This window comes from Bos taurus, chromosome 3, assembly GCF_002263795.3.
Source record: "Bos taurus isolate L1 Dominette 01449 registration number 42190680 breed Hereford chromosome 3, ARS-UCD2.0, whole genome shotgun sequence".
Classification (NCBI taxonomy): domain Eukaryota; kingdom Metazoa; phylum Chordata; class Mammalia; order Artiodactyla; family Bovidae; genus Bos; species Bos taurus.
This window is the reverse complement of record NC_037330.1, coordinates 50755804-50783087: the sequence shown is the minus strand read 5'-3', so window position 1 is coordinate 50783087 and position 27284 is coordinate 50755804. Positions and strand designations below refer to the sequence as shown.

Sequence of the window (27284 nt, the reverse complement as noted above, 5' to 3'; positions counted from 1 at the left end):
CCTATCCTTACCTTCTCAGTCAAAATATAGAAGACAAAGGATCACCACTACATGTTAGTGACAATTAAGAGGACTACCTGCAAGATGTTCACGGGATAGAAGAAAATTATACTCACTTCTTCCTCTTTGGGTAACAGATGCATTGCAACAATATAAACTGTAAAGGAAATTTTAACCCTCACTAATTCTCACTAAATCAAAAAGGAGGTAATTCAGGTCTGATTAAGAGTATGGGTTCCTGATTTTGACTGCCTACGTTTGAATCTTGGTTACTATACCACTTACGTGTTATGTGTCCATACACAAGCTACTTAATCTTTCTCTAAGTATCAGCTTCTTCACCTGTCATCCATCAAATGAGGAGATGAACAGTACTCATATGGATGTTATAGGATTAAATGAGATTATCCATGCAAGCGGTTTAGCATGCAACACATGAGTCTCCTTCATTGTTCTCCTCATTGCCTAGCTCTCATTAACCCAATGATTCCTGTGCTCAGTCTGGTAAGTTGCCCACTAACTTACCTCAGACATAAAGATATCAAATATCCTTGTTGCAATTGGTAGTGGAAAAGTTGTAAGGAAGATTGTCAGAAACCATGATGATGCATACATTGAGGTATGAAAACTCTGAGACTGAAAATGCACAAAGAGCTCTGGAAGGTGCTCCTAAATAGAAGAAAGGAATTAATTAGCTAAAACATTGTAAAATGGAGTATTTTAAGCCACACCATTGTACACATACTAAATTAGCCCTTACCAAACATAAACAAAAATTCAGGAATCATATGGAAGAAATAAGAGGCAGAAATGGACACTTTAGATAGTTACTATTTGGAAAAGGAACAAGGGAAAAAGGATGTGGAGTTGGAATTTAAAAAGTTGGAACTTTCTAATGATTTCTTAATAAGAAAAATTACAATAAATAAGTAAAATTTTTATAATTTTCTTTACTTTTCTATAAACTATAATATTTTCAAAAAAATTATTTTAAAGGAAAGATGCTATGTTGAAATACTTTCAGGTGCTATATACCCGATTGCCTATCCTAAGCTCCCTTCTCATCCGAAATACAGATACTTCAGCAACTCTAGTAATTCAAAACATAAATGACACATTAACTGAATATAAACCAAGGGAGTTTAAGGTTGATAAAAATAAGCTTACCAGTTAAAAGACAAATAAGAATCATCAAGACCTACTTTGTCTTTCTCTTTAAAATGCAAAAACATTTGGCATATCCCTTTCTTCTCATCACACATAGAAAACGTAGAGGATTTTAAAATTCCTGTGTGTAAGGCTGCCAGGGAAATGGAGATTTTTCTCAGGAAAATGGCTCTTATGCCAGCTGAATCCTTAAACTATATTCTTAAATTTTGCTTACATAATTGAAATTTAAGTAAATGGAGAATATTTATACCATTAGATCACAGGGAAAAATAGCAAATCTACTTATATAAATACAAAAATTAAATCCAGAAAGGTGAAATACTTTAAAAGTATTTTTTACTTGGTTTTGATTCCTCTCTTTCTCTTCACCCTCAGTCAATAAGACTATGAATCTTAAATTAGCAATATAAAAGGATAGAAACAGTAATTTTTTTTAAGATTACAGGCTAGCAGAAAAAAGTGAGATGAAAGGCAGTAAAGAAAGGTACGGGAACAGCAGGGGAGAGGATTGAAAGAGATGAGAGACCATCTCAAAGGAAATGAATTAATACCAGCGTCCAAATGTCATGGGCTTCTTGTAGGAGAGCATAACCTACATAAAATAATGTCATCAACACAGCATAATAAATAAACTCATGCATCTAGGTTATGATATATTTGGCACAAATGTTTAAGATTTGAACATAAAAATTGTAGTAAAGTTCTAGATGATCTACCTGGGACAGCACCTAACTGGGAAGTAAAGTCTAAACTGTGGATTAACGGACCAACAAATAATCATGTAATCAAAACAGTGATTTTTTTTTTCAGTTGCTTTAATGCTTTTAACATTGTATTTGCTTAGTTGTCACTCAAACCAAGATGACAAAAAATGTAAGGGCAGTATGTTTTTGGTTAACACCACAGTTTTACCTGTATCATGCATTCAAACTGGTACATACAAAGGCCTAATTCTGCCATACTTGGTTTAAAAAGTTCACGAAGTCTATAATCTTGCATTAATTTAACAAATACACAGAAAGCTTCTTCTTCTGGCATCTACATTAGGAGGAAAAAAAAGCAACACATATTAATGTTCTTTGATAAACAAATAGGCTAAATACATTTAAACTAAGTACTCATCCAACTATAACCACTGTTTTGAGTGCCAAGTGATGTAATATTAAGAGCAATAGACTAGGAATCAGAAGATTCTAATTTCCCATTCTATCACCACCATTGAGAAATTAGGCAAATCTTACAACTGAGACCAGCTGCCTCACTTGCCTAACTCATGAATTTAATCAACAAATATTCATTTAAAGCCAGATACTTCTCTCTCTCTCTCTCTCTCTCTCTTATATACCAGTGAACAAAATAAACAGCCTACTTTCAGGGAGTTTGAACCTTCCAGTAGGGGGAGATAAGATAGTACATGGTGGGTTAGTCCCCGGTGACCCACCCTGTAGCCTGACAGGCTCCTCTGTCTATGGGATTCTCCAGGCAATATATGGAATAATCAATTAATACATGTCAGATGGTGCAAAGTGCTATGAAAATAAGACAAAGTAAAGCAACAGGGAATCCTGGGGAGATACATTCTATTTATTTATAGGTAGGTCAGAGAACATCTCTTGATAAGGTAACATTTGAGCAGAATACTGAAAGTAATGGAACAACTGAGGGAAGAACAGTGCTGAGAGAATACAAATGTCTTGAAATGGAATCACGAGTGTCGCGCTCAAGGAACAATAAACACGGGACTACTAAATTAGGAGTGATGTTACAAATGAAGGTATGGTTATAGAGGAGAAATACAACAAACCAAATCATAGGATTTTAGAAGCCACTGTAAGGACTTGAACTTTTATCTTAAGTGAGATGGGAGGCTTTTCAAGGGTTCTGAGCAGAAATAATAGTGTATAAGTGTTAAAAGAACTAGTAAAATAAGTTTTTCCAAAAAATCTGTAATTAGGGTTTTAAAGGTTTCAATTTCACATTTTGTGTATAACTCACTAGATAACTACATCAACTAAGATACTGAATATAAAAGCTCTGTAGAGTTACACAGATATTAAATTTAGACACATAACATACAAATTACTGTGTGGTCTTCTTTTTTTTTTGTCATGCAAAAAAAAGATCTGAGTTCTCCAAACAGGGGTGGAACCCGTGCCCTGGGAGCATACAGTCCTAACCACTGGACTGCCAGGGAATTTCTTGTGTATTAAGATAAAATTTTCTACTATTCATTCACTCACATTATACCAGTGTGTTTCAAAAGAGGAAACCTCAAAAGGTCTCTAAGCACTTTTCTTATTGAAGACTACATTTATGAACAATACATTTTCCCTGGCCTCAACACAGGGAATGAACAGGAGCCAAGAACTACTCTTAGCCAAACTCATCCTTCCTTCCTTCCTCCCAACACATATCTTCATTAATCCTATCAAGCTTTATTGCCTCACTGATTTTTATGTCAGTCACTATAAGAAGCCCAATATCCTAGAATGCTCATCCCATGTGGTTCCAGGGCTCCCATAATCTACCCCATTTCTAACATGCCGTAAACCTTTTACACAGCACTTTCTGGAACTAATAACCTGCCATCAACAAAATATCCTGTCTATACCCTCAATCTCTTCACCAAATGTTCTTTCACTGTCTTTCTCTAAGTGAAACCTGACTTCCCCCTAAGGATACTTCAAAACCGAAATGTGGCTGTCTCCTGAGGAGGTTGTTTTCTCTCCCTCAGCACTGGAAGAGGGCAGGCGTAGAGACGCACATGTCCCTCCTTGGACCTCAATGCCTCACTGCCACTAACTGCCCCTTCTCTCTGATACACATTTTCTCTATGACACTGAGTTAATAAGAATCATGTCTTTTGCAAAGGTCTAGTGGGGACACTATCTACCCAATTTTAAAGCAGTACTAAGATGTACACAAAACATATACCCAGTACTCTTAACTATTTTAACACCATGTACTAAATAAGCTAACTTGCAAAAACATTTTATCAGACTCTGAGTTATATTTCTAAGCTAATATGTGGGAGGCAAAGTAGCATTAGGGTATAAAGAGAATAGCTTTAGAAACAGACAGGACAGCTTTTGAATCTGCTTGCCGACATCTTCTAGCTTCTAGTCCTGAGCTGTTAAATGGTTACTGTTATGGTAGTATTTTAGCTGCCACTGACAATAATAGTTGAGTAAATCAATCACTGAAAGACAATGACACTACCAGCACCTGCAGTGTCTTGAAGAAAAGTATGATGACCCCCTATAGGAGTCCTAGAGAGCTAGGTCAGATATTGTGAGACTCATATCTCAAGCAGGGAAAAAACTGCTCTTCTATGTGCAAAAGAAATAAAAGGTTATTTTGAAGCGATGTAAAAGGAACAGAATTGTGACAAAAATCAATAAATTGGTAACAGGGATGTTTGAGTTCAATAGTGAAAGGTCTACTAATAGTAACCAATTACAAATTAGGAATATCACAACTTTGGAGAACAGATATATCTCAACATTAATAAATCTAGTTTTAGGGTTTTTTGTTTTTTAAAATAAACCAAATGTCACCTAGAAATGGGAAAATATCTTGCAACAATAACTGAGGGCAGTTATAAAACCAAGTAAAAATCAGTCAAGTAAGCCAAGGTCTCTGAAAGGTTTTTTGCTACTGAGAAAAGAAGTGTGTATATTCCTATTCTTGACAGATAGAGAGCTTTGAGGCTTAGGTAGAATTGTTATGAAATTGAAGCAAAGGCATGGGAAACACTTTTTTTGGTGGGACCCATAATTCTCCTGTCAATGGTTGTGGTCCTTGTCATCAACAAAAAAGTCCGAAATGCATTACCTGGGTGCAGTCTCAAAAATGACAGAATGATCTCTCTTCGTCTTCAGGGAAAACCATTCAGTATCCCAGTAATCCAAGTCTATGCCCCAGCTAGTAATGCTGAAAAAGCTGAAGATAAACGGTTCTATGATGACCTACAAGACCTTCTAGAACTAACACCCAAAAAAGATGTCCTTTTCATTATAGGGGACTGGAATGCAAAAGGAGGAAGTCAAGAAACACCTGGAGTAACAGGCAAGTTTGGCCTTGGAGCACAAAATGAACCAGGGCAACGGCTAACAGAGTTTTGCCAAGAGAACATACTGATCATAGCAAACACCCTCTTCCAACAACACAAGAGAAGACTCTACACATGGACATCACCAGATGGTCAACACTGAAATCAGATTGATTACATTCTTTGCAGCCAAAGATGAAGAAGCTCTACACAGTCAGCAAAAACAAGATGGGAGGCTGACTATGGCTCAGATCATGAACTTCTTATTGCCAAATTCAGACTTAAATTGAAGAAAGTAGGGAAAACCACTAGACCATTCAGGTATGACCTAAATCAAATCCCTTATGATTGTACAGTGGAAGTGAATAATAGATTCAAGGGATTAGATCTGATAGACAGAGTGCCTGATGAACTATGGACGGAGGTTCATGACATTGTGCAGGAGACAGGGATCAAGACCATCTCCAAGAAAAAGCAATGCAAAAAGGCTGTCTGAGGAAGACTTACAGATAGTTGAGAAAAGAAGAGAAGCTAAAGGCAAAGGAGAAAAGGAAAGCTATACCCATCTGAATGTAGAGTTCCATAGAATTGCAAGGAAAGATAGGAAGTCTTCCTCAGTGATGGATGCAAAAAAAATAGAGGAAAACAATAGAATGGGAAAGACTAGAAATCTCTTCAAGAAAATCAGAGATACCAAGGGAACATCTCATGCAAAGATGGGCACAATAAAGGAAAGAAACGGTAAGGACCTAACACAAGCAGAAGATATTAAGAAGAGGTGGCATGAATACACAGAAGAACTATACAAAAAAGATCTTAATAATCCAGATAATCACGATGGTGTGATCACTCATCTAGAGCCAGAAATCTTGGAGTATGAAGTCAAATGGACCTTAGGAAGCATCACTACGACAAAGCTAGTGGAGGTGATGGAATTCCAGTTGAGCTATTTCAAATCCTAAAAAAAGATGTTGTTAAAGCACTGCACTTAATATGCCAGCAAATTTGGAAAACTCAGCAGTGGCCACAGGACTGGAAAAGGTCAGTTTTCATTTCAATCCCAAAGAAAGGCAATGCCAAAGAATGCTCAAACTACCGCACAATTACACTCATCTCACATGCTAGTAACATAACGCTGAAAATTCTCCACTTCAACAGCATGAGAACCGAGAACTCCCAGATGTTCAAGCTGCATTTAGAAAAGGCAGAAGAACCAGAGATCAAATTGCCAACATCTGTTGGATTATAGAAAAAGCAAGAGAATTTCAGAAAAACATCAACTTCTGCTTCACTGACTAAAGGCTAAAGCCTTTGACCGTGTGGATCACAACAAACCATGGAAAATTCTTCAAGGGATGGGAATATCAGACCACCTTATCTGCCTCCCGAGAAACCTGTATGCAGTTAAGAAGCAACAGTTAGAACCAGACATGGCACAGCGGACTAGTTCAAAATTGGGAAAGGATATATACTGTCACCCTGCTTATTTAACTTATATGCAGAGCACATCATGTGAAATGCCAGGCTGGATGAAGCACAAGCTGAAATTAAGATTACCAGGAAAAATATCAACAACCCCAGATATGCAGAGGCCACCACCCTTTTGCAGAAGTGAAGAGGAACTAAAGAGCCTCTTGATGAAGGTCAAAGAGGAGAGTGAAAAAGCTGGCTTAAAACTCAACATTCCAAAAATGAAGACCGTGGCATCTGGTCCCATCACGTCATGGCAAATAGATGGGGAAACAGTGGAAACAGTGGCAGACTTTATTTTTTTGGGCTCCAAAATCACTGCATATGGTGACTGCAGCCATGAAATTAAAGATGCTTGCTCCTTGGAAGAAAAATTATGACAAACTTAGCACACTAAAAAGCAGCAACATTACTTTGGCAACAAAGGTCCATCTAGTCGAAGCTATGGTTTTTCCAGTAGTCATGTATGGATGTGAGAGTTAGACTATAAAGAAAGCTGAGTGCCAAAGAATTGATGCTTTTGAACTATGGTGTTGGAGAAGACTCTTGAGAGAGTCCCCTTGGACTGCAAGGAGATCCAACCAGTCCATCCTAAAGGAAATCAGTCCTGAATATTCATTGGAAGGACTGATGCTAAAGCTGAAACTCCAATACTTTGGCCACCTGATGTGAAGAACTGACTCATTAGAAAAGACCCTGATGCTGGGAAAGACTGAAGGCAGGAGGAAGAAGGGGACAACAGAGCATGAGATGGTTGGATGGCATCACTGACTCAATGGACATGAGTTTGAGCAAGCTCCAGAAGTTGCTGAAGGACAGGGAAGCCTGGCATGCTGCAGACCATATAGTCACAAAGATTTCAACACTACTGAGTGACTGAACAACAGTAACAGTGGAGAAACACAGTTTCTGATTCCTACACTGCTCTTATCTACCAAGATATGTGACCTTGGGCAAGTCACGGAACTTTTATGCATGTCTACCATGTGTCAAACACCATGCTAGCCTATTACATATAATATCTTATATAACCCTCATAATGAATCTAAAAGTAGAAGTAGTACCTAATTATGGCTATGAAAAGGATGTTAAAATAATCTAGCCCAAGATTACAGAACTCAGTGTAAAACTGAGTTGCAAAAACAAGCCTATATGACTCAAAAGTTATCTCCAAGGTTTCTTTTCAAGTTATATTTCAATCTGAGACTTAATACAGATAGACTTTTAAAAAATTTTTCAATAATGCTGAATAGATAATACCACATGCTATTTCCTGTCAAAGCTATGTCCTGTCATTGACTTCCAAAAACACCCCACCCAATATAAGCCACTGCCAATGGAAACATGCTTATCCTTAAGGCAGCAGAAGTGACTGAGCACCTGTATTTTTGAGCCTATAATAAGAGAGGTGTAACAAGCCCTCAGTTCTGTGACAAATAAAAGTACTCTATAAACTTCCAAAGACATTGTATATCGTAACTATGATTTGTGTGTGCATGTAGCCTTGCTACACAGTATGGGGAATCTTAGTTCAATCAGGGATCAAACCCACCAGAGAAGTCCCATAAAGTAAGATTTCTATACAAACACTTTAATCAGTCCTCCTTAGCTGGGAAAAGACTATTCCTCATTAAATACAGACATATAAGATTCCAAGTGTAGATAAGACGAAATTTGATTTAGTGGTAGGATATTTACTATGTGTTATTTTCAACATGTTTAATATTTTAAATTGCAAACTAAACATTCTTATTTAGATTATGCTTAGGAGAAAAACACCCAAAATCCACTTACTAAAAACAAGGATGATTTTTAAATTCTCCAACTTTAATACTTATATAACTTACCTGCATAAGCAGCAATCCAACTATAAAAGCACTTCCTTGACAGTAACCAACCTCACGATCCACTAAAGAATATGCCTAAAAAGTAAAAAATGTTGTTCAAAATACTTTATCATGATATAGCATACTTTCCTTCTCTAAAAGCCTAAAAATACTGAGAAGGTGGGTTAAAGACCATTTATTTTTTAGAGAAGCTCTTGATTCCTTTGCTGTAGATGCTCTTACCCTATATGATTTACTACATAAAATTTTCTTTTGATGATTTATGAATTAGGAACTGTCAGCTCTTAAGGACAAGAAAATAAAGGAATTTGTACTCAGGGAAGTGGCAAAGCTTAAAAATCATTAAAAATATGTAGCTGATAGAGTAAAATTTGAGTAGGATGACGGTAAAGCATTGACAAAATAGATACGGTTTAACAAGAAATCATAATTTCACAGGGGTAGCTAAAAGGGAAAGGAATTATGCAGATAGAAAATAGAAAAGACAACATTGAAGAAAAAATTACAATGCCACAGACTTTCAAGGGTGAGGAGCTCTTAGTGATGCTGGCCATGGCAAACAGAAAATCTGCTCCCAGATTGTAAAACTCATAGAAGATGAATTACTCATTTTCATGAAGGGTCTTCTCTATGGTATGTATAGTCATTTATAGGTTATTTGACTTCAACTAATACCAAGCAATGTAAGGAATTTTCCAAGAGTTCTTCAAATCAGACAGCAACCTAAACATCAGAATTAAAGTCAAAATTATGCTAAAATCAAATTGATTGCCGAAGCAACTGATTACTAGAATGAGTTCGTACCTCATTATGAGAAATATTTAATTTCAACATAAGAATTTATTTCATCCCCCCCCCCCAAAATGAATAAATAGAACTTACCTTCATTACATTAAACAAAACTTCCTGTCCAAGGCTATCTTTTTCCTTAAAAAAATTGTGTTCAGGGTAAGTTCTAGCAATGTCCCTTCGGATCAATTTTTCACAAGGTGAGGTCATTTTCAGGAGTTCTGAATACTGATCCTTAATTGGCATACTTTGTGCACTGCACAAAAGTTGCCAAACTATTGCTCTAAAATGATGGGGTATCCCTTTACGAACAAGTTCCTAAAAAATAAAAATAAAAATGTTTAAATGACTTATTTAGGCTTCCTACCTTGAAAGCCATGGGGATTGGAAGCTGGAGTGGAGCAGATGACTTTTTAAAAAAAAAATTTTTTTTTTTACTTTCTCAAATTTTAATTCACAAAGCTACTTTTATAATAAGACTGCTAAGTCACTTCAGTTGTGTCCGACTCTGTGCGACCCCAGAGACGGCAGCTCACCAGGCTCCCCCATCCCTGGGATTCTCCAGGCAAGAACACTGGAGTGGGTTGCCATTTCCTTCTCCAATGCATGAAAGTGAAAAGTGAAAATGAAGTCGCTCAGTCGTGTCCGACTCTTAGCGACCCCATGGACTGCAGTCTACCAGGCTCCTCCGTCATGGGATTTTCCAGGAAAGAGTACTGGAGTGGGGTGCCATTGCCTTCTCCGTATAATAAGACTACGGAACTTTTTAACCAAAGCTAAGATTTGGCTAAGATACTGATGTATTGTGTTCTGATCAGAGGAACAACAATGCTGTGGATAAATTCCTGTCATTTCACTCAGAGTATGGCCTCTCAAGGTATTAAGGAACTGATAATCTGCAGAGCTGTGAATGACAGATAGCATGGTAACCATGATCTTTCAAAGGGCTGTTTTATGCTTTAAAAAAAAAAAAAGTAAAATAATGATAACTGAAGGATTTTGGATGTCACCACTTCATTTCTGAATCTATATTTCTACAGTTAGGAGACTTTTATAATAGCTGATAGCTGCAAATCAAAACTTCTATTGGCACAATTGAAGAAAACATATAAAGCGACCTCTTCATCATAGCAACTGGGAAGTACTAGAATCCAATTTTTTTTTTTTTAATCTTCTATCAGTCTCTGCCTGATGGGATAAGAGGAAGAACTTCAGCAAAGAATATGAATACCTTAACTTGTTTCTCCTTCTTTTTGCGCACATCTTCCCATTCATTAACAACTCTTCCCCAAAGAATCCAAGAGTCTTCTTCAAGGTGACTGAGGTTGCTAGAGGCTGATGAACTTGACACCAGGGAGGAGCCACTGTTCCTTCTTGATCCATTTACAGATCTTAAAGACTTACTATCTGTCTCTAACAATCTAAAATATAATTAAAAATTGTTCAAGATCTCACAGTGACACTAGATGACAATATTAGAGGAAACACACTGACTAAAACCACCCACCCAGGCCAGGCACCATAGTAACTATCTGCATGAGTTAGTTAGACCACAGGAGGTCTCAGTAAGGAACATGGAACTAATAAGCCACCACCAATTGGAAGAGTTCAGGAAAGGCCAAAAGGAGACAGCACCTGTCCTACCACCTCCCAGGATCCTGACATCCATCTTGCCTGAGCAATGGGTATGCCACCAGGAAGGACTCGTTTTCGAGAGTGATTGGCTAGAAACAACCCAGAAACTAATCTCATCAACGCAAAACATGAGACAGCAAGCCACACAGCAGAGCAGTCCTCCTGGGTTCCCTTACCCTCCTGTTCTCTGCCCAGGTGCCCCTCTAGCTTTGCCAGCATATGCACCTCCTTGGACAATCCATTTCCGAGTGTTAGACAAGAGCCCACTCTCAGGCCCTGGAAGGGGTCCCCCTTCCTGCAACAACATGATGATACTTAAGGGCTTCACTACAGCAATTTAGCCATAGTTTTAAAATATACGTAATTCTAAAAATATTTGGTTGACATCTACAAAATTAATTGCTATATATTTTTTCTACTAAGAATAGCAATTTAAAAATTTGATAAAGTAAATTATGTTAAATATTTTAGTGCTATTAGTCCCATCATAATTTCCCTTTATCTCCACTAAAAATTCAAATTAGAAGAAGTCTTCTGGGGAGAAATTCACTGAGAACGCTTCAGGAAAAAACAAACTGTACTTGGAAGAGGTATTAACTAATTTTATGGAAGAACTAATCCTAACATGTTTAAAATGTGTCTAGGACTAAAAAAGTAAGGCAGACACACAAATTAATCAAATCTTTGTCTCTTTCAATTTTGCTTCACCCAGGCATAACTGATCTGCCCAAACAAAGAGTGTTTTGTCTGGCTCAAGCAATGTTTTGTGTAAAAAACAAACAATTACTAAAACTAAAATAAGAAGATTTCATTTGTTTATATACCCATACATTTGTGTGTGTGTGAGTGTGTGTGTGTGTGTGTTAGTTGCTCAGTCATGTCCAACTCTTTGCGACCTGATGGACTGCAACTCACCAGGCTTCTCTAGGCATGGGATTTTCCAGGCAAAAATATCAGAGTGGGTTGCCATTTCCTTCTCCAACATACATTTGTATTTACAATTCTGGATCTCTTAAAAAATAAAAAGGGCAAAACTAGCCTATATTCCAGAAAAACAGGGTATAGCAGGGTAGAAGCTTCTCCCTTTAAATGAGAAAGGACTTTAATCCACTGACTCTCCATAAACCCTACTATCTCCCAGAAACTCAGGCCAGCTAACAGCTGTCATTTATCACTGGACATGCACTTTTAAATTGAGACCTCTTCACTGTTAAGGCCCTTAAGGCCTCTTCCTTATCTGTAGAAAGACAGGTTAAGATAATTTCAAAGATCCATTCCATAACTCAATACAACATCAAATCCATTACTTCTTTCACGTGTAAACAGGCTATCAAAAAAAAAAGGCTGGAAAATGTGGTTCTATCATTATTAAGATGTAAATTACATGCCATGGGATCCTAAAACATCTATTTAACATGGATACTATTTACTTCCAGTAACTCCTTCAGAAAATCATCTGCTTAGACAAAAAATGCTCCCAATATTAATTTATGATGTATAAAAACTAATAAACATGAGTCAAATTATATTTAGAAGACTATAAAAAATCCTTTGCAAGCCACATTTATGTCTTACTCACCTTTATATCCCTTTATATTGTCTTTGTATTTAGCTCAAAACAAAATACACTGAAAACTGACAGAACTGAAATAAAACTCAAACCCCCATATTAAAGAAAAAAAACTTCAAATACGAGATGATCAAACTCAATAACACAATAATATAAACTAAAACACTTTCCTTATTCATGGCATAATTTAATACATTTTTTTCATGGCAACAGTAAATGAAATAAAATGTCCCAAATATTGCCAGAAATAGAAAAATTTATAAAACAGCTAAATTCAGGGTCAATTATTTGCTATAAATAGTCTTTATTAGAAAAAAAACTAATTAATGATAAAGTTTTGCTTTAAATACTGTTTTTTCCATAGATATTATTTTAATAAGTCCACAATATAACTTATGAAAAAATAAGTGTATGTATACAAGTAATTTTATGTATGATTCTAAACCTCAAGATTTATAAATGGAATACAGAAACAAACTTTACAGAAATAACCTGAATCCAAGTTCATTTCACTTAATTATTCATTGAATGCTTGCTAACTTCCCTTGTGGCTCAGCTGGTAAAGAATACTCCTGCAGTGCAGGAGACCTGGGTTTGATCCCTGGGTTGGGAAGATCCCCTGGAGAAGGGAAAGGCTACCCACTCCAGTATTCTGGCCTGGAGAATTCCATGGACTGTATAGTCCATGGGGTCACAACGAGTCTGACACGACTGAGTGACTTTCACTTTTTTAGGATTCCCTGATGGCTCAGACAGTAAAGTGTCTGCCTGCAATGTGGGAGACCCAGATTTGATCCCTGGGTCGGGAAGATCCCCTGGAGAAGGAAATGGCAACCCACTCCAGCACTCTTGCCTAGAAAATTCCATGGATGGAGAAGCCTGGTGGGCTACATTCCATGGGGTCGCAAAGAATCGGACACAGCTGGGCGACTTCACTTCACTATATGACAAATAATTAAATTGCACCACTACCATTAATACAGACATGCAGTTAAAAAGGAAATACTGGTGTTTCTTAAGCTAAACAGAAATCTGAGATATAATGAAAGCATAAATGAAAAAGTACCTAAAAACAAGGGTGTTTTGTTTATTTTTTAACAGTCAGAAAGGTCTCAGAGATCTCCATGTTATAACTTTTAGGATAAGCAGGAAAACCAAATGAATTCATGGGTGGATTAGAGAAGAGAGTTAAGCAGTTCATCTTCAGAGGACAATGCAATAAGTACTATAAATATACAAAACTTTGAAAAACATTACAAATGAAAGATTCCAAGTACACACATTACATTATTTAAAGATATTATCCCTACCTTAATTCACATAATACCAAAAAATAAAAAAAAAAGACTCAAAATGGACAACAGACTTGAATATAAAAACTAAAACTATAAAACATCTTGAAGAAAACAGGAAAAAGTCTTCACAACCTTGGAATAGGCAAAATTTATTAATGGGACACAAACAAACATTAACCATAAAAGAAAAAAATTGACTAAAAAATACTAAATTGCATTTCAAATTTTAAAAGCTCTACATTTAAGAAAATGAAAAGGTAAGCCACAAACTGAAAAAAAAAAAATATCCTTAACATATGCATCTGACAAAAGACTGGCATCCAGAATACAGGAAGAACATTTACAGTTGATAATTAAGAAGGCAAACAACACATTTTTAAAAATGAGTAAGAGATTTAAACTGACACCTTCCAAAACAAAATAGTCAAGTGGCTAATAAGCAACTTAAAAACATTCAACATCCTTAGTCACCAAAGAAACCCAAGTTAAAACCATACTATGTATACAATCAGCATGGCTACAATTTTAAAGACTGGCCATACTAAGTGCTGCCAAAGATGAGACCAATTGTGACTTTAATATATCCATGTCAGTAGTACGTAAGAGTTCAACCACTATGAAGACTATTTGGCAATTCTTTATGAAGTTGAATACCTTTTTATACAACAGTAAGAAAAATGAAAACCTACATCCACAAAAAGACTTACAATTTAAAGTTCAGAAAAGCTTTATTCATAAAGTCCAGAAACAACCCATATATCCAGAAAAATAAATGGTCAAATTGTGATACATTTATTCACTGCAACATCACTCAGACACAAACTGCTGCTGATACATAACATTAATCTTATAAACATTAGGTGAAAGAAGTGAAGAACAGTGTTACTTGCTCAGTCCTTTCCAACTCTTTGCAACCCCATGGACTGTATGGAGCCCACCAGGTGAAAGAACCCTGATGCAAAAGAGAACATACTACTTGATTCCACTTACAAGAAGTTCAAGAACACATATACTACAGAAGAAAAGCCTTTCTAAATATGACACCAAAAGCACAGGTAAAATAAAGAATATATTTAAACTGGACTCATCAAAATTTTAGATGTTCTGTATCTCACTGGATGCCATTAAGAAAGTAAAAAGAAAACGCACAGAATGGGAAAAACTATGCACAATCCATAAGATTTCTATCTAGAATATATAAATAACCCTTACACAACTCAATACTAAAAAGATAAACCAATTAAAAAATGGGCACAGAATAAGAACAGATAATTCTCCACAAATATATATAATTGGCCAATAAACACACAGAAAGATGCTCGACATCACTAATGATTAGGGAAATGCCAATCAAAACATAACAACACACTACTTCACAGTACGGCATTATAGTATGGCTATAATGAAAAAGACAACAACAAGTGTTGGTGAAGATATGGAGACATAGGAACCCTCAGACACACTGATGGGAATATAAAATAGTAAAATCACTGCAGAAAAGAAGTCTGGCAATTTCTTAAATGGTTAAACATTGAATTACCACACAAACCAGCCATTCCACTCCCAGGTATATATTAAAGAGAAATGAAAATCTGTGTCCACACAAAACCTACATAACAAGTGTTCATGGCAATATTATTCATAATAGCTAGAGTGGAAACAATCCAAATATCCATCAAGTACTGGATGGATAAAAACACTGGTATATCCATAAGGTATAGTATCATTCAGTCTTGAAAAAAAATGAAGCAGAGATACAGGTTACAACATGGATGCTGGAACATGGAACCTTGAAAACATGCTAAGTGAAAGAAGCCAGTCACAAAAGGAAACATGTTTTATGACTCAATTTATATTCAATACCTAGAATTCAGAAAGTAGATAAGCTGTTGCTGAGGACTGGAGTGGGAGTAAGGGGAACAAGGAGGGATGGACAGTTGCTGCTAATGGATATAGTTTCTTTGGGGGGGTGATGAAAATGTTCTAAAAATGATTGTGGTGATGACTGCAAAACTCTGTAAATACATAAAAAACCACTGAATTACACACTTCATATGGGTGAACTGCACAGTATATGAATTATAGCCTCACCAAAAAGAATAAGCAAAATATACCCACAGCAATAAATATCAGAAGAAAAGTTTCTGGTGGAGGAGTTGCTAAAAGGGGCACAAATAAATTTCTAAGATGAAAAAAACTGTCTACATCTTAATGGGTGTGGGGGTTATACACAGGTGTATATATCTGTTAGGTGTTTGTATCTGTTAAAGCTCAAACTGTACACTTAAGAACTGTGCATTTCTCTCTTGCAAATTATATATCAACCAACCTAGAGCCAGACATTCTGGAATGCAAAGTCAAGTGGGTCTTAGGAAGCATCACTACAAACAAAGCTAGTGGAGGTGATGGAATTCCAGTTCAGCTATTTCAAATCCTAAAAGACGATGCTGTCGAAGTGCTGCACTTTGGAAATTTGGAAAACTAAGCAATGGCCACAGGACTGGAAAATGTCAGTTTTCATTCCAATCCCAAAGAAAGACAATGCCAAAGAATGCTCAAACTACCACACGATTGCACTCATCTCACATGCTAGCAAAGTAATGCTGAAAATTCTCCAAGGCAGGCTTCAACAGTACATGAACCATGAACTTCCAGATGTTCAAGCCGGATTTAGAAAAGGCAGAGGAACCAGAGATCAAACTGTCAACATCTGTTGGATCATCAAAAAAGCAAGGGAGTTCCAGAAAAATATCTACTTCTGCTTTATTGACTACACCAAAGCCTTTGTGTGACCACAACAAACTGTGGAGAATTCTTCAAGAGATGGGAATACTAGACCACCTGACCTGCCTCTTAAGAAATCTGTATACAGGTCAGGAAGCAACAGTTAGAACTGGACATGGAACAACAGAATGGTTCCAAATAGGAAAAGGAGTATGTCAAGGCTGTATATTGTCACCCTGCTTATTTAATTTCTATTCAGAATACATCATGAGAAATGCTGGGCTGGAAGAAGCACAAGCTGGAATCAAGATTGCCGGGAGAAATATCAATAACCTCAGATATTCAGATGACACCACCCTTATGGCACTAAGTGAAGAACTAAAGAGCCTCTTGATGAAAGTGAAAGAAGAGAGTGAAAAAGTTGGCTTAAACCTCAACATTCAGAAAATTAAGATCATGGCATCTGGTCCCATCACTTCATGGCAAATAGATGGGGAAACAGTGGAAACAATGCCTGACTTTATTTTTCTGGGCTCCAAAATCACTGCAGATGGTGACTGCAGCCATGAAATTAAAAGATGCTTACTCCTTGGAAGGAAAGTTATGACCAACCTAGACAGCATATTGAAAAGCAGAGACATTACTTTGCCAACAAAGGTCCATCAGGTCGAAGCTATGGTTTTTCCAGTAGTCATGTATGGATGTGAGAATTGGACTATAAAGAAAGTGAGCACTAAAGAATTGATGCTTTTGAACTGTGGTGTTGGAGAAGACTCTTGAGAGTCCCTTGGACTGCAAGGAGATCCAACCAGTTCAGCCTAAAAGAAAGCAGTCCTGAATATTCATTGGAAGGAGTGATATTGAAGCTGAAACTCCAATACTTTGGCCACCTGATGTGAAGAACTGACTCATTAGAAAAGACCCTGATGCTGGAAAAGACTGAAGGTGGGAGGAGAACGGGACAACAGAAGATGAGATGGTTGGATGGCATCACCAATTTGATGGACATGAATTTGAGTAAACTCTGGGAGTTGGTGATGGACAGGGAGGCCTGGCGTGCTGCAGTCCATGGGGTCCCAGAGTCAGACACAACTGAGCGACTGAACTGAACTGAATGGTGGCTCAGAAGGTAAAGAATCCACCTGCAGTGCAGGAGACCTGGGTTAGATCCCTGAGTTGGGAAGATCCCCTAGAGAAGGGAATGGCTACTCACTCCAGTATTCTTTTCTGAAAAATTTCATGGACAGAGGAGCCTGGCGGGCTACAGTGCTTGGGGATGCAAAGAATCAGACAGTACTGAGCAACTGACACTTTCACTTTTCACTTTCATAAAAATTTATTAAAAATATTATCTCTGGCTAATGACATTAGGGATAGTAAGAATTAGGTGAGAAACTACTGCTTTATATTACTGAAAGCCCTTCAGAACTTTTTTTAAAACCATGATTATAACATGATCACAAAAACAGTGACTATTTTTGATATATTAAGTGTATCTATTTTGTAAACAAAGGAAGGTATAAACACTACTTTCTCTTTTTTCAAATTTGTTGGTCATTCTATCAAAATTTAGAATTTTCCAAGTAAAAACTTTAGAATTTTTTTCAATGCTATGGATATAATGAAGTCCTTCTGTCTGAGAGAATGAGAACATTTTCCAGAAGTAATACTTGAGCTGATACTATCAAGTCTCTCTCCACTAGCTACTTAATCATGGTATGTAGGAAAAGAATTTACATACTCGTTAAAATATGTAGACTTTACAGAATGTGTAGTTAGAATCATACTTTTCTATTTATTTTTGCTAAAAGCAGTGATTCTTTTTTTTTTTTTTTAATCACCTCAGGAAGACTCCTAGACAGGTTGCAACCTAGTTTCAATTAAAATACTCTTGACATGGTAGTAAAGGCATACTGCCTGAAAATGTGAGCAGTTTTCTAAGACTATGTAGCCAGGCACCTGAGAAAGTGGTAATACAGCATTACTCAGAGGTCTGTGAGCTAGTGAGAAGTCTATTCAAAAGTTACTCATTTACCTTCCTTTCCCCAGAGCACATGGGTTCACTGCCTTGCAAGGATTTACTGCAAAAAAAAAAAAAAAAAAGGAAGCTACCTTCCCATCCCATCATAATTTTCTTATGACTAAAACAAGAAGAAATCCATTGAATTAAAGGAAAAGTATACTGGCCTGGTAGGAACGTTGTAGGTGATAATCAAAGGCATTCTCCATAGGCAGGTGTGGCCTGGGGCTACACAATAACTGAGAGACCTAAATTTATTCATCCTCCTAGAATGCTGCAAGACTAAGGCATCAGAGCTTGGATTTCTACTGACTGGGGAATAAATATATAGTCTGCAGTCTTCCACCTAAACAACTCCAACTTTCTGTACCTCCAGCTCTAAGGGTAGCATTCAAAGTAGCTACAGTTCCACATTATCTGAGGTCGGGGTGCTAAAGCCCATTGTCAGCTGGACTTCCAACAGTACTAAGGATGGAAAATGTCTAAGATTCTTTGACTGCAGAAGCTTAGGATACTTGGCAGAGAGAAAGCATTTCCAATTCCAATTCTCTGAAGTGAGAACAACACTTTGTTGGTATGTGCCAACAAAGAGAGTAACTGGGTCTTTAGGTCTTATTTTAGAGATTATCTTCACCATATTCTTGCAACTGAGAACTGAACCTTCATCTCACCAAGGGGCCACCTATCTGAGGAAAACAGTACATTGTGCACTTCATGACGGGCATATGAGGAAAAAAAAGTAACTTATGTACAATGCATATATTTGATAAACACGAAAGAAAATAGTTCTCTACAATACTACCAAAAATACAAAGGAAGAGAAAAAAAAGGGTTTTCTTTTGGGTTTTTGGAGTTTGAAATACTTGGGAGACATATCCATGTAAATAAATAGTACAGCAGTTGAAAAGTCTACAAATGGAAATTTGGCAATTATTTGACAAACTTTTTTAATATCCTGTTGTACTGAGTATAATGCTTTCCCATGGATACCAGAAATAAGAGAGCAGGATACAAAAATAACAGGTCAACATGCCAGCTGGGAATGTGTAAACTGTTAAGATAATTTATAAAAAGCTAAGGAAGGAGCTAAGAAAGCTAAGGAAAAATACTGCTATATGAGAAAAACACTTGAAAAGCTAAATACATTGTCACTTCATTGCAGAAGGAGCAACTTCTCAAACACAGGGTTCAAACACTCTTGTAACCTTACACCAAACAGGATATGAAAGTACAGGGAGAAAGACAACAGCCTGCTGTCTAAAACCAGGCTGTTCCAAATCAATAGCAACAGAATACATATCTGACTCACAGAGGAGTCACACCCATTCCCATCTACATCAGCAAGCATATACATGTCTCAGAAGCAAGAAGGGAGAATTAAGAAAAAAGACAAGGAATTAGCACAGGAAGCAACAACTCAGAGACAACTCAGAAGGGAGGAGCCTAAATGACAAGAATCTCTCTAGTTCTGAAAGCACAGGGGGTTTTTCTTTGGCTTTTGTTTCTTTAAGATAAGGTCTCAGAGAAGGTGAATGCATGAGTCTTGCAGGCCAATCTCAAATATTCTGATCAGAAACTGACGGTTTAGTGACTGATTTTTACAGATATTCCAGACTGAAGCTAAGTTGCAACAGAAAGAGTAGTACAATAAATTCTTTTAATTAATCCCATCATCAAATTCCTCAGGAAACCAGACAACTGATTAAAAATTTAAAACAATTCCCCTATGAAAAGAAAAAGAATAAGAGGTTAGAGTGACGATCTAAAGAACTCTATGATTAAAAATATATGTTTTTAACACAGACTTGAAAATACTTGTTTTGTTCAGAAGCTTTTTACCACTTCCTTAAATACACATGGCTGTGTTACAGACAGTACCCTTAGATAACTGAGGTAATGCTGTGGTGGTAAAATTATAAATGTAAAAGTTAGATCATTGAGATCAGTACTGTCCAACAGAAATATAATGCCAGCCCCTTACATAAGTTTAAATGTTCTAATAGCCAAGTTTAAAGTATAAAACAATAATTGCAATTTAATTCTAATAATTTACTTTATCAAACACAGTCAAAACATTACATATTTTTACTACACAATCAAAAATTTTTTAATTGACAATCTCTCTCTCTCTTTTTTTTTTTTCAAATCAGCTCTTCAAAATCTGGAGTATGTTTTACTTTTACAGCTCATCACAATTCAAACCAGTCACATTTCAGGTGCTCAACTGTCACATACGGCTAATGGCTTCCATATTTGACAGTGTAGACTTAGATGTTACATAAAATATATTTACTTTAATTTAGAAGAACTCTTTCCATTTTCTTGTCCTCATATTTCACCCCCAAACCTGCTAAAAAGTAAAATCTGACTCTAAGTAACAGGATGTAAAAGGAAACAAACATGGTTGCAATGCCAAATTTTTAAACCAAATAATGGCCTGTTCAAAATTTAAATTAGCATTATTCCCCTGCTTAATTAAAATGCACTGCTATTACACTTGAACCTTACCTTCTTGAATTCATCTCTGCCAAAAAGTCTTTGTAATTTTAAAATGAAAAACACATTTAACATAGAAAAAAAAATAGCTATCCCATTTCAACCTCAAGGCTATCAATAATTAACTTTGATCAAACAGATCTTTGATATTGTATTGAACCGTTTTTTCACATCTTACTGGGATTGCCACATGCACTGATTTTCAAAAGTGATTACTGCAGTAAAACCATGGGAGGGAAAAATAGCTTCTTTATAGGACTTTGATATTTTTATGTTTCTTCAATTTTAACTTTCTAAAATACTCTTTTTTATACTTTCTAAATCAAAAGTAGTTAAACAACCTAAGAGTTTCATCTACATGTGGGGAAGAGAAGAAAAAATCCTAAATAAAAGCATCTTCCCTGTTACAAGTACTAGCTGCATCTCCTAATTTTTACTTTAAATACATAACTTACATATCTACATTACAAACCACAGAAGTGGTCATAGAGAATTTAAGCTATTATTCTTGCAATTTCTCCTTAGACATAATACATTGGTGGAAAGAAGAGCGGAAGAGAGGAAGGAGAGCTAGATTTTAATGTTTGTCATTTTATTTTTTATTAAAGCCAGCAAGATGTGTTTTTCCACCAGGATTGTTTTCCTAAGGCAAAACAAACAATAGAGTGCTGCATTCACCCAGTCTCTACACGTAAACCCTTCTCGTGGATTCTGAATTTTACCAATTTTTTTTACAGAGATTCAAAACGTGAACTCAAAAAAGTAAAAGATTTGAGCAATTCATGGCATCTGGTCCCATCACTTCATGGGAAATAGATGCAGAAACAGTGTCAGACTTTATTTTTTTGGGCTCCAAAATCACTGCAGATGGTGATTGCTGCCATGAAATTAAAAGATGCTTACTCCTTGGAAGAAAAGTTATGACCAACCTAGATAGCATATTGAAAAGCAGAGACATTACTTTGCCAACAAAGGTTCATCTAGTCAAGGCTATGGTTTTTCCAGTGGTCATGTATGGATGTGAGAGTTGGACTGTGAAGAAGGCTGAGCACCAAAGAATTGATGCTTTTGAACTGTGGTGTTGGAGAAGACTCTTGAGAGTCCCTTGGACTGCAAGGAGATCCAACCAGTCCATTCTGAAGGAGATCAGCTCTGGGATTTCTTTGGAAGGAATGATGCTAAAGCTGAAACTCCAGTACTTTGGCCACCTCATGTGAAGAGTTGACTCATTGGAAAAGACTCTGATGCTGGGAGGGATTGGGGGCAGGAGGAGAAAGGGACGACAGAGGATGAGATGGCTGGATGGCATCACTGACTCGATGGATGTGAGTCTGAGTGAACTCCGGGAGTTGGTGATGGACAGGGAGGCCTGGCGTGCTGCGATTCACGGGGTGGCAAAGAGTCGGACACGACTGAGCGACTGAACTGAACTGAACACAAGAACAAATGGTGAAAATCTTGTGCTCCCTTTATTTCTTCAAAGTCTTATTTGTCAAAATCTCTTTTCTAGACATCTTTAAACAACTCTCACAATTATCATTTGTTAACACATATGCCAAGTGCATCTAGAACTCTGGAATAAATTATGAATTACTTGGAGAAAAGTTTATACACACACATCACTTGCAATAATTTTTTTTAATTTATTTATTTATAACTGTGTTAGGTCTTCGTTACTGCACCTGGGCTTTCTCTGGTTGCTGGGAATGGGTATTGTTCTCTAGTTGCAGTGCATGGGTTTCTCACTGTAATGGATTTAACTTATATGCAGAGTATATCATGAGAAATGCTGGACTGGATGAAGCACAAGCTGGAATCAAGATTGCCAGGAGAAACAGCAATAACCTCAGATATGCAGATGATACCACTCTTACGGCAGAAAGTGAAGAACTAAAGAGCCTCTTGATGAAAGTGAAAGAGGAGAGTGAAAAAGTTGGCTTAAAGCTCAACACTCAGAAAACTAAGATCATGGCATCTGGTCCCATCACATCATGGCAAATAGATGGGGAAACAATGGAAACAGTGACAGACTTTATTTTGGGGGGCTCCCAAATCGCTGCAGATGGTGACTGCAGCCATGAAATTAAAAGATGCTTGCTCCTTGGAAGAAAATCTATGACCAACCTAGACAACAAATCTATGACCAACCTAGACCAACCTATTAAAAAGCAAAGGCATTATTTTGTTGACAAAGGTCCATCTACTCAAACGTATGGTTTTCCAGTAGTCATGTTTGGATGTGAGAGTTGATGTGAGAGTTGGACTATAAAGAAAGCTGAGAGCCAAAGAATTGATGTTTTTGAACTGTGGTGTTAGAGAAGACTCTTGAGAGTCCCTTGGACTGCAAGGAGATCCAACCAGTCCATCCTAAAGGAAATCAGTCCTGAATATTCATTGGAAGGACTGATGCTGAAGCTGAAACTCCAATACTTTGGCCACCTGATGCGAAGAACTGACTCACTGGAAAAGACCCTGATGCTGGGAAAGATTGAAGGCAGGAGGAGAAGGTTATGACAGAGGATGAGATGGTTGGATGGCATCACCGACTCGATGGACATGAGTCTGAGTAAACTCTGGGAGTTGGTGATGGACAGGGAGTTTTGGTGTGCTGCAGTCCATGGGGTCACAGAGTGGAACATGACTGAGCAACTGAACTGAACTGAACTGTTGAGGAGCACAGGCTCCAAGGTGCTCAGGCTTCAGTAGTTGTGGCACATGGGCTTAGCTGCCCCATGTGGAATCTGCCAGACCAGGGATCAACAATTTTTAATATAGTATTTTCTATACTGGTGATGGTAGTGGTGCAGTCACTCAGCTGTGTCTGACTCTTGAGACCCTGTGGACTGTATGTAGCCTGCCATGCTCCTCTGTCCATAGGATTTTCCAAGCAAGAACACTGGAGTGGTTTGCCATTTCCTCCAGGGGATCTTTCTGATCCAAGATCAAACCCTCATCTGAAGCACTGCAGAATTCTTTACTGCTGAGCCACCAGAAAAGCCCTGCTCATTTATGACCCTCTTCCAAATTCATCTTATCCAAGAAACTCTGCCAAACCACATATTAAAACTCTCTCTTCCTAAAACTTCAACCAAAACTCTTTGCTCTAAATCTTTCAAATATAATAAACAAAGGGCACAAAGTTAAAATCAACACACACATAAAACCGACATGAAGTTATCATCATGTGGCACACCAAGCTTTCCATCTTACTCATCAAATGCTGACAGCCAAAGAAATCCCTTTTAAAAGCACTTTCTAGGAAATGATCATCAGAAGAGGGCAATTTCTATTGCCAAGTTTGTATGAGCTAACATTAGGTCTTCTTTTTGTGGTTCACATGGACCAGGTTCAAAATCTCTAGCTTAAAAATTATCTTTCCAGGAAATTGCTCTCATGCCTCTATTTTCTATCTCCATACCAACAGGAAGAGACCAAACCTAAGGACAAGTCATTTTTAAACAAAAATATCAATAACTATCTCAGCAATAAAATAATTTTAAAGCTGAGCAGAGTTAATATTCAGAATACATTTACATATAGTATTAACTTCTAAATCTAACTATCAAATAATATGTCTATTTTTCTAATCTTATTCAAGCTTCTTCTTCCAGCCAAATGAAAATGCAAAACTCTCTTAAAGAAAAAAAATTACTTCATTATGGCCATGATAGAGTAACAGATAAGAGATTTACTCCCTCCCAAGAAACAAGCAAAAAATACTGGACAAGATATATCAACTATATGAGAACAATGTTTCTTTTCTTAAAAGACTCTGGACAACAGGCAACAATGGACAGCTATTACTGAAACTCAAGAGATAAGTGAAGTAAGCCCTATGATTGCCATCTTACCTGTCTTGAGTTTCCAGATCCTGGCTTGGGCAGGGAAAATCAACAGAACCTAGTGAACTTTCTCAACTGAATGGATAGAGCTGAGGGCATGAGGAGACCAAGGTAGCTAGAGTCCAAGGAACAGAATACCAGAAAGGTAAGTATACAAACAAGATCTTCAGAGATTGACAGAGGGTACCCATTAAGTATTCAGCTGTGTACTGATCAGCATATGTATGTAAGTAAAGTACCCAAGGCTAGCGATAAAAGCCACCATTCACACAGGGCCAGGAAAGTAACTGTCCCCATGGGTTAGACTGAAGAATCTGTTTCAAGGCATACTGTGTAGAGTACACAAAAAGGTCATGCCTCGGGAGGAGGGAATAATAGCCCTAAGCTGTGTACTTCTGCATGTTCATGCGTGCTCAGTCACTCAGTTGTGTCCAATTTTTTGCAACTCTATGGGCTGTAGCTCACCAGGCTCTTCTGTCCAAGGGATTTCCTAGGCAAGAATACTGGAGTGGGTTGTTATTTCCTTCTCCAGTGGATCTTCCCAACCCAAGGACTGAACCAGCAACTCCTTCAATGGCAAGTGGATTCTCTTACCACTGAACCACCTATGAAGTCATTCAAGAGCAAATTCTTTCTAAGTAACTTAACTGCATTCTTGGGCAAAGCTTAAGAATCTTTATAGGAAAACAGCCAAACCAAACAAGGTAAAATTCACAATGTGAGACATCTAATCAAATATTACCAGGCACACAAAGAAGCAGAAAAATGTAACTAATGAGAGGAAAAAACAATTAATCAAAAGCAAACCGAGGATGAGATGGTTGGATGGCATCACCGACTCAATGGACACGAATTTGGGTAGACTCCGGGAGTTGGTGATGGACAGGGAGGCCTGGCGTGCTGCAGTCCATGGGGTCGCAAAGAGTCGGACACGACTGAATGACTAAACTGAACTGAACTGAAAATGATATTGATAGAAATGTTAGAACTACCAGATAAGGCCATTAAAAGGTATTAAATCTGTATTTCTGTATGTTCAAAACTTAAGTAGAGACATACAAACACCACTCAGCTCCACCTTCTAGAGATGAAAAACGGGAGATGAAAAATACACCGGACAGAATGAATGGCAAATCAGACATGGCAGATCACAGTGTCCAGAACCTGAATACAAAGCAATAAAAATTTTCCAAAAAATGAACACAATATTAATGAGCTATGGAACAATTTCAAGTGGCCTAATATCTGTGTAATTAGCCACTGAGGAGGAGGAAAGAAAAGAATTTTAAAAATTTGAAGAAATGATTGAAAAGTTTTCAAATTTGAGGAAAACTGTAAGTCTACAAGAAATTCAACAAAGCTCACAAGTAAGAAATAGGAAGAAAACTACAATTAGGCACTTTAGAATCAAATTACTTAAAACCAGGAATAAAGAAAAAATCTTAAAAGGAGACAGAAGGGAAAAAAGACACATTATCCACACAGAAACAAAGATAAGGATTGCATCCGATTTCCTGATGTAAACACTGCAAAAGTGATGTCAATGACACCTTATTACAGTACTGAAGGAAAAAAAACAAACAAAAAAACCCTGTCAACCTAAAGTCTTTTACTCAGAAAAAATATTTTTAAAAATCAGAGGCAAAATGAAGACTCAGACAAATAGGAACAGCCCACACTACATGAAACATTCAAGGAAGTCCTCTGTGCAGAAGGAAAATTCTATCAGTTTGAAATCTGGAGCTAAAAAGAAAGAACCAAAAAACACCAGAAATGGAAGCTATATAGGCAAACATAAATTTATATAGAAAAATATGAATTTTTCCCTTATTTCCTTATTTTTCTCCTTATCAATCTCATTAAAAGGTAAATGACTGTTGAAGCAAAAACAACAATGTAGCATGGGGTTTAAAACATACACAAAAGTGGCTTTCCCTGGTGGTCCAGTGGTTAAGAATCTTCCCTACAACAGAAGGGACACCAGTTCAAACCCTGGTCTAGAAAGATACCACACGCTTCAGGGCAACTAAGCCTGTGCCTCACAATTACTGAGCCTGCACTCTATAGCCTGCACACTCCAATCATTAAACACGCATGCCCTAGAGCCTGTGCTCCAAAACAAGAGTGAGTGAGTGTGAGTGATAATTGCTCAATCATGTCCAACTCTTTCCAACCCCATGGACTATATATAGCCTGCCAGGCTCCTCTGTCCATGGAATTCTCCAGGCAAGAATATTAGAGTGGGTTATCATCTCCTTCACAAAACAAGAGAAGCCACTGCAATGAGAAGCCCACGCACCAAAAGAGAGTACCCTCTGCTTGCCACAACTAGAGAAAGCTTGCATGCAACAATGAAGACCCAGCGCAGTCAAAAG

At 37.2% G+C, this 27284-nt stretch overlaps 1 protein-coding gene across 12 annotated transcripts in view; it reads right to left on the bottom strand.

The window, feature by feature from the left end:
* EVI5 (ecotropic viral integration site 5) overlaps positions 1 to 27284 on the bottom strand; it is a 234397-nt gene that overhangs the window by 138855 nt on the left and 68258 nt on the right. For all 12 annotated transcript variants that reach the window (XM_005204328.5, XM_059885080.1, XM_059885081.1 and 9 more), the window contains exons 3-7: positions 10559 to 10748; positions 9421 to 9645; positions 8539 to 8613; positions 2083 to 2208; positions 526 to 669 (exon numbers count right to left, since the gene is read on the bottom strand). In XM_005204328.5, the coding sequence (XP_005204385.1) occupies positions 526 to 669; positions 2083 to 2208; positions 8539 to 8613; positions 9421 to 9645; positions 10559 to 10748 (760 nt within the window). The remainder of the gene's footprint in view (positions 1 to 525; positions 670 to 2082; positions 2209 to 8538; positions 8614 to 9420; positions 9646 to 10558; positions 10749 to 27284) is intronic.